Here is a 15,998-nt window from a genome sequence, read left to right as displayed (position 1 = left end):
GGTACAGCTTAATTTAGTTGCAACTCTGATTGCCTTTATGCTGCAGTAGTCATTTCCGTGTGAGATGTGGCAGTGACATCTTTTGACACGTGTCCACTTACCAGTTTCCAATGCAATGAAGCTAAAGGTGAATGGTGGGTAAGGGAATACACAGAATTGCACCCTGACAGATCTGGTGTGCTGAATTCAGCAAGACAATCACCTACATCTATGCCTTTAGTCTGGTCACAATTATGAAAATCCTATCTGCTACCATCCACTTTCAACATCATCAGCCCCTTATAAATCTAGTCATTAATATGGGATTATCTTGATTTCAGGCCTTTTACCTTTCCAGATAATGCAGAGCTAGCAAGATATATTTTGACCATTTGCCTCCCTTCATAGTATATGCATGGGCAAAGTACTTGCTTTTCTATTGTGCTTCTGGAACTTACTAATACGATGCTGTAGGGATAGGAAACACTTCTAACACTGCAAGGAGCATTTTTTACAGGACCAGAAGGTTCCTCGTGCATCACTATATCCATATTATTGTTCCAGCTTAAAACAAGTCAAGGTATTTGCTTCTGCAGCTCCTACTAAAGACCACACCAAACCACAGCGCTCTGATAGTTCAAGAACTTTTCATTTTAGCATCAATTATCCATGCCCATTCAGATCCATCTTTCACCATGATAATGTTATATGAACTCTTAAGAAAATCTATAGATTATCTAAGACAGATATGAAATATCAAACCTTCTTTAAATGCTAGATTGTGTTGTATGCCCTTTACTTCAAATGAAGTACTGTGCTGCCTTTATAGAATTCTGTCTCATTTCAAAGAGTATATTAATTATCTTCTCAGGTTTGTCATTATTCACTCACTCCTCCTTGGAAAAGCTACAGGCTAAAGTAAAAGTGTTCCACTTCAGTTTGAAGATATAAAGTCAGTCAGAATTAAATTGCAGTCTTCAGCAAAGCTTAGAAGTGAAAAGTAATTTTAACTCTGAAAAATTAACTACTGTATCTGGAAGATTAATAATTTTATTTTTAAAAGCCACAGAATTATTTGAATGTCAAGATAGTTTGGTAAATCTCTAATTGATAAAATAGACCATCCTCCACTCTGCTCTCCTGAGACCCCACCTTGAAAACTGCGTCCAGTTCTGCTGCACCCATTGTAAGAAGGGCACAGAGCTGTTGAAGCGAGTCCAGAGGAGTGTCACAAAGATGATCTGAGGGCTGAAACAGCTCAGCCATAAGGATAGGCTGAGGGAGCTGGGGTTGTTCAGCCTAGAGACGGTAAGACTCCAGGGGGACCTTAGAGCTGCCTTCCAGTACCTGAAGGGATCCTACAGGAAGGCTGGAGAGGAACTTTTCATAAGGGTGTCTAGCAACAGGACAAGGGGGAATGGTTTGAAGCTGAGGGAGTGTGGGTTTCGACTGAATCTTACAAAGAAATTCTTCAGTATGAGGCTGGTAAGGCTCTGGAACAGGAGGTTCCAAGGAGGTTGTGGATGCCTCCTTCCTGTGGGTGTTCAAAGCCAGGTTAGATGAGGCCTTGAGCAGCCAAGTCTAGTTGTGAGACTTCCCTGCTTGTGGCAGGGAGGTTGGAGTAGATTATCTCTGAGGTTCCTTCCACCCTGAGCCATCCTACCTCTAAGCAGAGACTGGAGAAAACTCCTTCTCTTCTCCTATACCTCAAGTGCAGCTTGCAGCGTACATCTGAAGTTTGTTATTCCAGAACTGCAGTCTCTTTAGAGCAGTTAAAATTGAAGTCACTGCCATTCATGGTTATGTCCTTGAACAAGGACCAGGCCAGTCAATGTCCAAATAATAATGCCTGGTGTTTTTTTCTTTAAATAGTTGATTTAACTGTTATCTATTAAAATAGAGAAAATTTTTGCTAACTTGGCCTGTTAAGTAGCTACAAAATTTTTAAATCTGTTCTTCACTCATCTGAGATAAGAGAACAAGGGTGAGCACTCACAGTCTTACTGATAGGCAGATAAGTTCTGGAACTGTAGCCACTGACCACACCATGATAGGTGTTAACACAATATACATTGCTTCTTATCAGACTTAAAGGCATGCAAACATTCATTTCATTTTGAATAAGGTAAGGAAATGCCTTGCAATTCAGTGTCCTTATTAGGAACGGGGAAGCATTGGCAGCAGGTTTCAAAACCACTTATGTCCCCACAGGTGTGGTCAGACGGAATTCTTCATGTATTAGTCACTCCTTAGTAATTTCTAGGATGGTTATTTATTTCTTGAATGATAGTACTGGCCCTATAAGCCTGCAGCCTCACTGGCTCAAAAATTACCATGTTTATCAGTAATGCTGGACTTCAATCTGAGTGACACATGACCTAGTGAAACATAGCTTCATAAAAAGCTGTGTGACAGCTGAAGCCCACAACAGCTTGAAGAAATTACCTTCTCTTTGCTTCTTCATATTGAAGGCGTAATCTCACTTTCTCAGCCAACTGGTTATTGCTGCTGGTAATAAACTGAAACAGAAAATATATAACATCAGCAACTTGGTAACCACTGTTCTTTTGACATTCCCCATTGTAACTGATAATGTTACACGTTAAACGAGCTTGACAGAAGCAAGCCTATTTGTTAAACCAGTCACAGAACAGGAAAATATGACATTTGATAATTTAAAAAAATTATTTCTTTAAATATTTAAAAACCTACAGGATTTGGAAGCTCCTTTTGACTTAGTTTACCAGAAAATGTACCACATCTATCTCAGGCTTCTATTTTTATGCATATACACATAGCTTTGTAATTTTTCTTCTTGCATGCCATTTGCAATCTTTAAGTGATGCCTTGCATTTTGTTTTGCATGACATCTTGCTTTGGTTGTAAAGCCTTAAAGGCAAGGAACATCCCATTGTGCCTAGTTCTGAAGTTCTTTAGTCACATATGTGGCCCTGACCAAAAGGGGCTGCAAATGTTTTACGTTCACAGGAGAGGCGTCTGTGATGTCCTGTGAGACACAGGATGTACCCACAGCATTGACTGAGTCCTTGCTGAGACTGGCACCAGCCTGACAGTTATAATCTTCTTACACAAGTGGTTTATGAGTGTGTTTGATGGCATCAAAATATTAGAACATATGTCATCATTCCCACTCATAACACACTAAAAGCCAAACATGCTCTTATAGGAAGAGTCCTCATTAGAGCTGAGCCCATATATAGCTGCTGAATATTACTTGCCTAGCAGCATATCATTGCTATGAAGAGCTGAGGGAATATTTGTATCACAAGAAGCTATACCTACAGGCAAAATAAAACTTACTTCCTTCTTATCCCCACCTGAGCTGTTTTAATAGTGTAGGGAAACAGCAGCTTGCCTTTAGAGACACATTAACACAAAACCGATGCTACAGACAAGTTCAAAGCGGGAGAAGCTATCATTTCCTGCACATGCTTGGAAGTTTGTACTACGGCAGTACACTAGTTCAGAGGAATGGCTCCACGTGCACTTGGTTTCTCACACATTACTCACATTTCCTGAAACATCAGTTTGGGAGCTGACATCCAGGTACTGTCGGGGTAACAAAGGGCTGGAGCTTTCCACGGACATGCTGCTGGCCCACAGGTCTGACTGGGATCCTCCGTCATTCACAAAGCTTTCTTTTAACTTGGCTAAGCTCTAAAACCACAAAAAGTCATGAGGTGAGCTCACTTCTGTACAAAGTATCTCAGCAGTTGCATAGCTTTGGCCTTAAGATCTGACCATGTTTGCTGTGTGCACTCAGACTCTGCAAACGTGGGGCCACGGCTAGACTGCACCTTACACAGGACAGAGGAGTCCACAGGCATTAGCACACTGTCTGGCTTGCACAGACAGGTTCCCCGCCAGAGACAGCAGACCAAGCAGGTCACAGCCTCTCCAGGCCTGCTTTGGGACAGCACTGTCACACTGGTTCATTCTTCACTTATAAACCCTGAGACAAACACTCATCACTAAGCAAGTGCTTGCTAACATTAGTTGCTGTATTTTACACTTCCTTATTTCCAGGATCTGAGGAAGAAAAAGGCTGCCATCCAACCAAAATACAGAACTAATTTACATTAATGAAATTCCCACTTACATATCTGAAATACAAAGTACTGAAATTACTTCTCAGAAATTCATTCTGATAGTTATGGTGACACAAAACACTATAAAGCCATCCTTTTACAATACTTGTATGAGGTCTTGTTTTTCCTTCTCTCCTGATGTGATGGCCTTCTTGAGAGCTTTCATTTCACTTAAAATGGCTTGCGCCTCATCAAGTTTGTAGCCACCTTGAGTATCCGACATTTTCATGTCGATTCTGTATGGAAGTTTAAAAAACAAACAAAAATGTAGTAAGCTAACAATTTATCAAGTCTAGTTAATGTCATCATCCTACATACATGCATCTTGACCTTAATTTTTAAGAACACGCTTTCAAGTGTAACAATGACAACAGAAGGAACAAGGAACCCCACCCCCACACTAGCTAAGTTTCTCCACTCAGAAGTACATTAATCTTCAGAGCTCTGATTTTAGCCATGCATCCTCTTTGGCTCCTTAGGGAGCAAAAAGACTCATGCAAAACACCCAGAACAGCAGGTTTGGGCAGATTGCTGCTGGTTATCCTGTTTCTAAAGAGGATCAATGTTGCCATCTATGAGAATTCCCTTGTTTTCAGTCATAATTTCAAAAACCAGGCAAGGACCTGCCATGCATGGATGTATTTGCTTGCACGCCCTAATTACAAGCTGCCTCATCCCTCCTCTTCCTGAAGGAATTCTGCTACAGTTGATGTTTATAATGAGATCTTAACCAGTGAAATTATTTAAAATATGACAGCTGTCTAATCATACAAAGATAAGCACCTGAAACTTTCCTCCCCTTCTACTCCACCCCATATTTTTTATCAGTGCCCTAAAACAATGGCTCTAGTAATTAAGACAAGAACTTGTACTGTGCCATTTGCATTAAGCAATGTTGAATAAAACAGAGTACCATTTAATTGACAAGATTCTGGTTCAAAATCTTTTTGCCATGAAGTCAGCTCTGATGCGGTCATCGCATACAGGCACTGATTTGAGAGAACCACCCCCATGGCTGTGTATTGCTTTCAGTTGCATATCCCTAAAGATAGCAGCAGCAACATATTTCAGCTTGTGTTTAGGCAGCTATTTATAAATGTAGAAGGGGGTGGACTACAAGCCAGAGATATTCTACACTGAAAATAAGATCTTGAGAACAAACATACTTCTTCAGTGTTTGAAATCCATGCTCTTTGTACTGAAGCTCTTGCTTCATGTGAGCTACTTCTCTCTTGAGTTTATTAACCTGCAGCAAAACAAGGTGTTTTTAGAATGATCTTTAATATGACTATTTAAGTACAGCACTACCCATTCAAAAGTTATTCAGTGCAGACAGCACTCTAGACAAGATTTCCAGATAATCAGTTCATCTCAACAGCAGATAACAGCCCTGACTGCCTCCTCATCAGAGCATTACCACTGGGGCTTTACCCAGTACATAGATTACTACACCAGTTCATAAAAGGCTCATGGGAAGGTCCAACCTTCTAAGTGGAAAAGCTGAGAAAAAATTCAAGAGAGACAGGAACAAATCACATGTCAGTTTGGCACAGAAACATTTAAACCTTTCCAGTCATTAAAACAAACATTAAGCATCAGTACGGGAGTTACAAGGCAGAGACAGAAACCATCCTCCAAGATACCAAACTAAAAGGCCCCACTGTATGAGGAACACAGCAGGATGATAATACATATTGTAAATCCACTGACCCTACAGCTTGCTGTTTTATATTCCTCCACAGAGGCTAGACTGACCTACTTTACTTTAGTCCTTTCTTCTTCCCAAACCGAGCTCTGCATGAGAGCGTACACTGCTGCTGCTAACAACCCACACTAAGCTCAGGACAAAACAGCTGCCAGTCTCTGGAGAGAACTTGCAGCTCTCCAGTGCTGCAGCACACCAGCGACCCAGCATGCAGCTCAACACCCCACAGCATATTTCCGTGGCAGGATGTGCTGCCAGCTTCCAAGGAAGTCTAAAGTCTAAAGGAAAAAAACGTGTTTCAAGTCCTTCAGAAGGTAACATTTGAGAATTCTGATAAATTATCTTGTAGATTAGGAATGGCAGCATTAGCTTTTTCAACTGCTTCGGCATCTCCTTTCACTATGTGCCAAGAGGTTTGGAAATATCTGCAGATTACTTGTGGCAAGCAAAGGTCCATTCGTACTTACCCTGGATTTTGTAGTGGCAATCTCCGCTTTGAGGATCTCGGGGTCATACTTGGAACTTGATGATGAGCCAGAGAGCACTACAACAAAGACAACACTCAGTTTAGGAGCTTTAACTTCCTCCCTGCTCTTCCACTAGCCTCATCACAAATTACAATGTCCCATTGCTACAGCACACCTAGCTCTCCACGCATTGCTAGTATAGGCCTTTTGATTATTTGCCAGATTTCACCTCTCAAAAGCAAGGAAAAGGCAACAGTGCAGTGTACACTAAAAAGAGGCCAAATCATATCCTTCATCTCCCTTTAAAGCCTTGCTTCCAGGTTAACACACTTAACTCAAAACTCCCAGATATGTTCTCACTGCATTCAACAGTGCCGCTTCCTGCCATTTCCAAAGGCATTTAACAGAACTGAAGGGACAGACATTGCATAAAGGTTTACTTTCTCTCTCTTTAGAGTTTCTTGTTGAGTAAACAATCCACTGCTTTTCTTTGTTTCTAAACATTCAAAGAAGAAGAAGAAACTGAAAAATATGATGCAAGCCTTCTCACAGCCTTGAGGACATGACCAATCCTATAACATGTCACACTGGATTAAATCATGGTCACATTAAGAGCAGAATTTTCTTCTCAGCATCAGTTAAAACCCTTCTGCTTCAGAAGGTACAGAAGCTCCCCAATGTGCAATGTTGTTAAGAGGTAGCTGTAAGCAAGGGAGATACTTTGATCCTTGCAGCCATCAGTTTATGCCCTATAAAACATAGGAAAGCATTTCTACTTCTTTTTGTCTGTTTGTGCTTCTAAAGACAGATCACATCACACCACCATAATTTATGTTCATGGTGTTCTTAGTGCACAGCTCATAACCAGTAACAAGAAGGAAGAAATTTGGCCTTCTATAAACACCAACTTTCGAAGCAACTGGTATTGATGCTTTCTGTGTGACAAAGAATATGGAGCACAAAACAGTGTTCTTCACACACAGAGAGACACACCACCAATGTTAGATTTACGTGGCAGAAAGCACAGACCCTTAGCTCCCTGAGACAGTCACTCAGCTACCTGGGATGTCAAACTCCAACAGGCCTTGGGAATGAAATTTGAAATGGCCCTCCTTGCCTTGTTTCTTTGGACAGGGGAATTAAGGATACTATGTAACTTATTGTTTTCCTGCTGAGCCAATGACCACATCCTTTCACCTTTGTTGAAGCTCATGCTGAAAGTCTGCACACTGACTCCAGGGACTGAGCCAAGTGCAGTGACGTTTCCTAGTAATTGTCTTTACCAAAGAGGCAGCTGTTGCTTTCAAGACAAAGTGGGCAGACGTAGAGAGTGACACAGCATAATACATCCCAGCATTCTATCAGAGGACTAGCTTCAAGCATTCTACTGCCCTAGGACATCCATGACTAACAGATACTGGATAAGAGTTCACTATCTACTCACAGCTGGTCTGAGAGCCTAGTTTGTGCTCCCAAACATCATGCAGCTGCCGGTATTCTTGCTGGGCCAACTCAAGCCTCTGCTGTTTCACTTGATAGATCTCCTTCTGTGCAGCAATTGCCTCCTGGGCCAGGACAAGGTAGTCTTTCAGCATATGCTCCTGCTCCCGCCGCCATTGCACACGAGGGTCTTCTATCTGTGTTGTTTCTTAGAGACAAAAGATAAGGAGACAAGATCAAATGGTTGCAAGCTTTGCGCTGCTGCCTGGAGAAGCTCCACCTTTGACAGCCCCTTAATACCATCCCATAATAAAACAGTGGAATATGGCCATCTTCCTTTTTTCCTTAGGAGGTGACCATTGTTCCACAATGAACTCCAATTAGCTCTGCTAGGCTGAATTGCTGTATAGAAATACTCATGGTGAAATCATTTTACAGCTCTCCAACTCCTCTGCTGCTGAAGCCATTCTGCCTCTTAAAACATCCACACAAATGCATGCACACACATGCTCTAAGATACTGACACTGACTGTTACAACTTATCTTTATTGCAACTGCTTTATAACATTACTAATAAAGTACTTCTATTTCACTGATAAAAAAAACAAGTTTCAGAAAACATCATTGCCATGTGACTGCATTATACTGCATCTGACAACATGAAAGCAATTATAATTCTGCCCATCCTCTTTGGCTGCCAAGTGGCTTTTATTAAAAAGGGGAAAGAAGCTTTTCACTCAGATTCCATAGGTAAGTAAAAATAAAATCTCATTAAGTCACAGAGTGTATCCGTGAAAACATCTACAATGCCATTATATAAACAGCATCTCAGAAGGGGAGTAAACACTTCCTTCACTGAAAGCAGACACAGCAGCAAATCACTGCAGAATACAGGAGGTGGAGTTTAAGAAAAATATTTTTTGGTAACATAGGCAACAGAGTGAGGAGCAGTTGCACCACTTCCATCTCCCTCACCCCAGCACGACCAACATGTAGCTTTCCAGGTTTCTAATCGTGAAAAAGGCGTAAGGTCACAGACATGCAGCTAGTCCTAATACTAATTAGGCACATTTATTGTCAGTATTTTCCTCAGTTTTGTGAAAAAGTGTCCAAAATATTTTTTTCTTTTATTTTCTTCTTTTTTTTTTAAGGCTACTCTATGTTCTTGCTTGGAACAGGTTCCAATATGCAGTTGACTAAGTGCTCTAAACTGTCTAAACTAGCATGCTTGAATAAGGATCCCTAGTTACCACACAATGAATAATTAATAAAAAGGAGCTGTTTGAAACTATCAGTGGGAATCTAATCTGCATTTCTTAAGAGCCTCTTTAAATATTTAGTAAAAGCTGCCACAGTGGAAGGTATGAGCAGCTCTGAAGCGAGTCAGGCATAAGACTAACACTGCAATACACAGGATGGAGGGAAGAGAACAGCTTGATAATAATCCTAGGAGCCAAACTAGAAACAAGTGATTTTACACAGGGGATAGACACTCAACCATTTTCACAAGTTGTCCATGATCATGCTGAGGAGAAAATTAACAAGATACTCCAGCAATAACTTGTTTTAACAGTCTCAAGACTTGAAAGAACACATGGCATTTCAAGTTACATAACAAAACTTTAGAGAAACTTCAAAAGATAATAAAGACATTTTAAGACACCAACAGTAAAGTTTGCAGAAGCATTTTAACAAAAAGTCCTTTAGAGGTCCTGCTAGTCCTAGTTCAGGACACTGGGTCCTAAGTGTACCTGTAGCTATGGCTTCCTTAAGCTTGGTTATTTCAGTCTTTAAACTAGCAGCCTATTTTCCCCATAATCCCAAGAAGGGCAGTGGAAGCTGCTGCAGGGAAATCCCTCCAATATAAGCAACCAGAAGAAGCATTATGAAAATCTAAAGCCTGAACACTTCTATGAAGTGCTGAAACACTGACAAACATACACCAGGTAACAAAGAGAACACTTAGCAGACAGCTCATGGAGAGGAAAAACACATGTACCAAAACTGTTTTGGTCACATTTTCCTAACTATTCACCCCAATCCTTTCAGTAATCACAGCACTAACTCTGTCTCCCTGATTGCAGCTTTGAGTTTTGATTTTCAAACATGTAATAACAATCAATGAAAATGTTGGCTAAGTGCTCTCGATCTGCCCCAAATAGTGAGACATGCAAAAACCATTCAAAAGTTAGATGAAAAGGACTACAGAAATGCAGGTTATCACATCCTTTATTGTCTTGTGAATTTTTAATTGAATGTTGAGCTTGTCAAATAAATCTGATTGTTTCATGATTGAAGAATGTAGCCTTACTATGCTTGCATCAGCATCTGGCAAGAAAAGTCATCATTTCTTTCTGCAAATCAAATTCCAAAGAAGTTCTCCCAGAAACAGACACTCAGGGCTATGTATTAATACTGTACTAGGAACATTCTGGGTACTCAATTCAATTGTATTTATTTTGCCTCAGAGAGAAGGTTAGCAATGCTCTCCATCTTACTTTTTTCTTAATGGCTCCTGGCTTTAGATTTAATTTAGGTCTGTCCTTGGGCTTTTTTCTGATAATTAGTGTGCAGCAAGAACCAACATGCCTCCATCCCCTTCACACCCTCTGATGACAGTTCCTTCCTGCACAGGGAATTTGCAAGAGACCTTGGAGAGGAAGGAGGTTTTGGACACTCTCCAGAGGATACTTCAACATAAACCACAAAGATGAACCTCTTGATTAGCTGAAAGTAAGTGGATATGGTTTTCTTCATCATGATTTGGATTAGAGCTGGCATAAGAAACAGTGTTATGATTTTGTTTCTTTTTAACCTTTTAGTTGAAATCCTATGTCAAGTCTTGTAGCTTCTGGCATCACATAGAAGTGAAACTGTAGGTATCGGCATGGTTTGAACCTTTCTCTGCTTGCTCTTGAAGCCTGGGGTGCTATTGAGTGGCACTGATCAGGGCTAACTGGACCACAAATGGCTCAAACCTGCAACCAGATCCTTGTTCATTCACCCTGGGGCAAGCTCAAATGTATAGTTGAGATCATGTTTTGTTTGTCCCACCTAGATGCTGCAGTTTCTGCTAGCTGAAACACTCAGTAAGTCTGACAACCTTCCACATCCCACAGCAGGCTTCAGATCAAGGTAACTTTCCTGTACCTGAACTGCAAGCCCCCAAGACTACAGCTAGCCATCCTTGGCAAACACTGAGGAGGAAGTTTTGGCTAGAGTGGGCCGCTGTGACAACAAGCACTCAGGTTCCCGTGGTGTAGATAGGAGAGGAAGACCAATGAAAAGATAAAAAATACATCTCAAATCGGAAAGAAAATTGAGAGGAGACAAGGAAAAAGACTTGGAAACATCCTCTCATCTAAACTGAGCCAAGCTTTTCCCTGTGGTCAGAAGCGACCCTGATGTTCACATCAGAAGCGTGCTGAATATGATTTCTTTCAGGGCAATGCCAGTTGCCACAGAACCTGGAGAGCCCTATATCTACTCCAACAGTCCATGTCACTGCCTGATATACCAACAGATGGAACTGACCCAAAGGAAAAAAACCCCACAGCCCCACAGGTGTTTCACTGGTTAAGGAAGAGGAATAAATACCCTTGGCCAAAAGCGCTGTGCAGGTAAAACTGAATTGGCAGGACCCTCTTAATCCAACACTGCTGCCTAAACACAGCAACTACAAGAGAATATAAGTCTAACCACATTTTTTACTCCTCTGGAGATCTTGCCCAGACTCTTCTCTCTTCCTGGTTGCACACAGTCATGAAAATATTAAATCATTCAGAAGGAAGTAAAAAGAAGTCTTAACCAGAATTCTAAACTCAGCTCTCACTCCTGCTGTGGTCATTACATGAATAACCCAAACCCAAGTGAGACCAGAAAAAGCATTAACATTCAAACTGTCTTTAAAAAGCAACCTCATCCTTAACTCTGCAGAGTGATTTCCTTGTGGAACGGAAATGGACACAAGATATAGGTCTCACAGACCTATAGGGGATTCCAATTTATATCTTTCAATTTAGCAGCTTCTCAAGCAAAGCTCACCCAGCCCTCTCCCCTGCAGATCTCCTGTGTATGATCCTGTAGGCTTGTCTACCTTTCTCCCCCACTATCCTTTCTTGTAAAAGGAAAATAAATCAACATCCCCTGCCTTAAACATATTTTTATTTAGGGCTTTTATCATCCCATTATTACAGTATTTCCATGGCTTTAGCCTAATTATATTTTATATGTCACCAGATCTAGAGACATTTAAGCTTTGCATTACAAAGGGCAGCTTGGACTTTTTGAGAATAGGGTTTTTTCATTCTGCATCTTTAATATCCAAGAGAAGTTCTCAAAATCTGGGGGAGCCAAGTGAAAATGTGGCTTTTCTGGGAAAGGGAAGAGAGTGAAGAAAACCAAGAAAAAGAAAAAACAACTAAACACCCCTTGGCTTCTACATTTTTAGTTAAAAAAGGATTTTGTAACTTGTTGATGAAAAGTTGAAGTTCTCAGTCGAAGTCCTAAAAGATTTAAAATAAAAAACAAAAAAAAAAGCCAACACAACTTCAAGGCACTTTTGTCTTTTACAAGTTTTTCTTCTTTGCATGATTTACAAGCACCTGCAAAAGGGCCTAGGCATGGTTCTGCTGTGAACTTCTGGACTGCAATAGGACCTGTTCTGTGAAGAGAACCAAAGACAATGATTGATTTTATTACTTTTTTCAGGGCAGTTGCTCTATCAAAGCCCAATACACATTTCCTAATGATGCCTGTAATGATATATCAAATTCTCTATTTTCTTATGACACTTCTGGTCTATCAAAGAATCTAGCAAAGACAATAAGCATTAGCTTAGTTTGAGGATAGACACAGAATAAACATACCACATGCCTGAACCGGACTCTTTTCCAGCTTGCACAACTCTCAGGACATCCCAAGCCTATGTGAGCCTTTCCTCTGCCATACAGGTAGCACCTGCAGCAAAGGGAGCTCAGGGAATCACTGAGTTTAGCCCTGCCTGGGAAATCAACATGAGACCTTTGCACTGTTTCCAATGGTCTTGCCACAAGGGCAAATTCCAGCCTAAGAACAAACTCCAGATCACTACTACCTAGTCAGACTCCTCACTAGAGCCAAATCTTACAGGTGTGTCCATAATATCAGCTTGAATGTGACTGCTGATTTGAAGACCACGAAGCAAAAGGTCTCAAATTCCTGTTTTAGAGAGGGCAGTTAACTTGCACAATGGAGAAGGACAGGATTTGATTTCACAAGCTGCAGATCTCATCTGCTCCAAAACATGCTGTTAGCTCTTTTTTTTTGGGTGTTGTGTTCAGTATAGTAAAATATAGTTCAGCATAGCAAAAATATAGTAAGGTGTCACTTACTGGTGTTGTGGTCTATGTAATAAACGCCAACCTGAGGGTCATAAGCTTCTTCCCATCCTAATGGCAATTCATCACTAATGCAGTCTGCAAAGGTTAGTGGTTTAGTGTACCTGAAATGTAAAATAATATTTAGGATTAATAAAAGAACAATTCCACATGTCTGTTCCAAACAAGTGAACAGAAAAGTATCACAAGAGCTTTAGTATAGAAGCCAACAGAAAGTTGAAAAATATTTTAGGCTTTTAATACTGCACAAACTCTTCCCTTTCTTCATCTGAAGTTGCAACATGATGACTTCATTCTGACAGAGCTCCTGAGCCTTGCTCAGCTCAGCCAGCACTCACTCAGCAGAGGAACATTAAGAACTTTGCCAGAAACAATCCCTGTTTCTTAAGTGAAACAAGGCTGTTTGCAGGCAAGTCCTGTATCATAAGTATGTAGACAAGAAGGAGCAAGATGAGAAATGCAATTTGCATAACATGAATAATTAAGACTGCACAATCAATAGCAAGTGCTGAAGACTGTGGGACCACTTGTCATGCAACTCCACTCATTTGCATTGCAATATGTTCAGTTTCATTAATGACAAACTAGATTAGTTTCTCAGTATCACAAAAATGTGTAATCTACTCTGTCCAAATGAGGAAGTATTTCCACAGCATTGCTCAGAGAAGTTTTTCTATTAGAAACTACCTTCAGCAACAGCCTGAAGGCTTCAATGGCTAAAAACACAGTTTGGAGAACCCACTCCTAGAGTGATCCCACAGATATTAGTCACTAAAAACAAGCTCCTTCCACTTTGACTGAGATACTGAAGTTCAGCTTACACCAAAAAACCCCAACCACTAACCAAAGATACCACTGCAGTAGAGACATAAGGCAGGAAGAACTAAGCTTGCAGATATCTCACGTACCCAGCTGCCAAAAGCACAACATGCCACTGGTCCACAGATTCATCACAAGCCCACATGGCATATGTGGAAGGAGGGTCTGTGAGTCTGACCTGCCAGAAGAGCCCTTTGGGCAGAAAGCACAGAATACACCATACAACACTACAGCCCCTACCTAGCACTTAGGATGTGCATACCAAGAGGAACTGGGTCAAAAAGCAGCCATGGGGGAGCAGTAATTAAACTTGTACAGGTGAAGGTGTGCTGTAGATATGAAACATACCTTGACAGCTTAACTTGTATTACACAGTGAGTGGAATTTTCTGCAGTAGAATTCTGCTCAGGACCAAACCCTCCAGTCTTGAGCTGCACCATCAGCCCCAAGACTATTTTCATCAGGCACTGTAGTGCCAACTTCAATACTCCAAAGTTTAATACCAAACTCACAAAGCTTCTGCTTAGCTTTTATCCATTCCTACTTTGCTAGAAGCAGCTGAATTTCTTCTAGATATGCTCAGGAACTGTCAGACTGCACAGGAAGCCAGAACCAAGCAACTGAAGGTTGCTTATTCCTGTTTTCCATATGAAGTGCAATGCATGAACTACATACATCCAGTCAGCTCTTTCAGCTGTAGTTTTAGAAAAAGAGAGGGGGAAAAGCAAGGCAAGATCAGTGTGCTGTAGCAATGACACAAGCCAGCTGGAGACTTGCCAGTTACTAGGGCTCAGAAACAGACAATAATTCCACCTTTGAGATTCCTGTTTTCAGCATATCTCACAAGGAGCACCCACCACCAAGCAGAGACTAGTGCTGTCCTCCCTGGCTGATTGCAAACTTGCAATTATCCCATTTGCACTGAGGGGCAAGTATTCATTAAAGGAGAAATCTGTCATTCAAACAGCAAACAGAAGACTAATTAGTTTTAGAATTAAGAGAGTAATTCCATTTATTACAGACAACATATGTCATATAGCTGTTTCCCCAAATAACTGCAGCTTCATAACCAAATTACTTGCTCTTCTAAACTCCTTTTTTCCTTGCTGTTGTGGGGAAAAAAAAAACTGGCACAAAGCAAAGCAGCAGTGCTACAATTACAGATGAAAGACACACAATATGTTGTGGAGTCAGACCATTAATAAAGCATAAAAAGAAAAAAAAAAATATTTCTTTGTTTAAAGATATGATTTTAGGGGTTGTTATGAGACTGAAATAAACCAATTTTCCAAAAGGAGTCCAAAATCAAGCATCTCCCTAAGCACGCTGACAATGCAGCATGACTGATGAAATGAGCAAAAGGTAAAGCCTCTTTCTCACAGCATGACATGATTCAGTTAGTGTATTATTTCTGCATAAAACAGGACTATTTCTGCATTTGGGAAGTTAAAGCTAGGGCACATCTGCAGAACTATTTCCTTTGAAACATCTCCTTTGTAATTCACAAAGCTTCCTAGCAGCCTCGGAAAAATCTCATCAACTTGGTCCAACCACATTACCATATAATAGGTTCTCTCTGTAGCTAGGCTCAAAGCAGCCATCTAGAAAAATGGACCCCTTTCACCCACTGTGCTTTAGAAGGAAGGAAACCCACAAAACCATCTATGCATTCCATACTCTCCAGGTATATTCACCCAGCTTTCAAAAGAAAGCAGCGCATCTAAAAGTTCAGAAAACCCTGACTTTTGTGACTTTGACTTCTGATCTCCAGTCACAAAGAGGGAACCAAGGGGAAAACTTCCAAGTTAGTATGTATATCATTTTTTATTAAACCCCAACTAGTCCAGTTGAAAGAGATGACATTTTCAGACACATGACTTTGTCTGCATCTTCCAGTCACGCTCACTTAGCTCCAATGCCCTTTAGAGCATCAGTTAGACCAGAATTACTCCTGAAGCACTTCATCTGCTTCTAAGCCGCAGGCTAAACTTGGTGTGGGATTCCTACAAAAGAAACCAGCCTGAGCTAGAGAAGATATTTGTAAATCACAGCCTAACAGGCATTTTAGCTCATCAAAAAGTCACCTACACATTCACCACAT

General features: G+C 40.8%; 1 protein-coding gene across 1 annotated transcript in view; it reads right to left on the bottom strand.

Annotated features, from left to right (window-relative positions):
• The window catches only part of WWC1 (WW and C2 domain containing 1), a 70,978-nt gene that overhangs the window by 27,277 nt on the left and 27,703 nt on the right, over window positions 1-15,998 (bottom strand). Inside the window, exons 2-8 of the mRNA XM_068158446.1 lie at window positions 13,073-13,182; window positions 7,705-7,908; window positions 6,261-6,337; window positions 5,255-5,334; window positions 4,195-4,324; window positions 3,511-3,657; window positions 2,425-2,498 (exon numbers count right to left, since the gene is read on the bottom strand). Of these exons, the coding sequence (XP_068014547.1) occupies window positions 2,425-2,498; window positions 3,511-3,657; window positions 4,195-4,324; window positions 5,255-5,334; window positions 6,261-6,337; window positions 7,705-7,908; window positions 13,073-13,182 (822 nt within the window). The remainder of the gene's footprint in view (window positions 1-2,424; window positions 2,499-3,510; window positions 3,658-4,194; window positions 4,325-5,254; window positions 5,335-6,260; window positions 6,338-7,704; window positions 7,909-13,072; window positions 13,183-15,998) is intronic.

The sequence above is a fragment of the Melanerpes formicivorus genome, unplaced genomic scaffold (assembly GCF_026170545.1).
Source record: "Melanerpes formicivorus ecotype bairdi unplaced genomic scaffold, bMelFor1.0.p_v2 SCAF_2, whole genome shotgun sequence".
Classification (NCBI taxonomy): Eukaryota; Metazoa; Chordata; class Aves; order Piciformes; family Picidae; genus Melanerpes; species Melanerpes formicivorus.
This window is presented reverse-complemented; position numbering and strand designations above follow the sequence as displayed.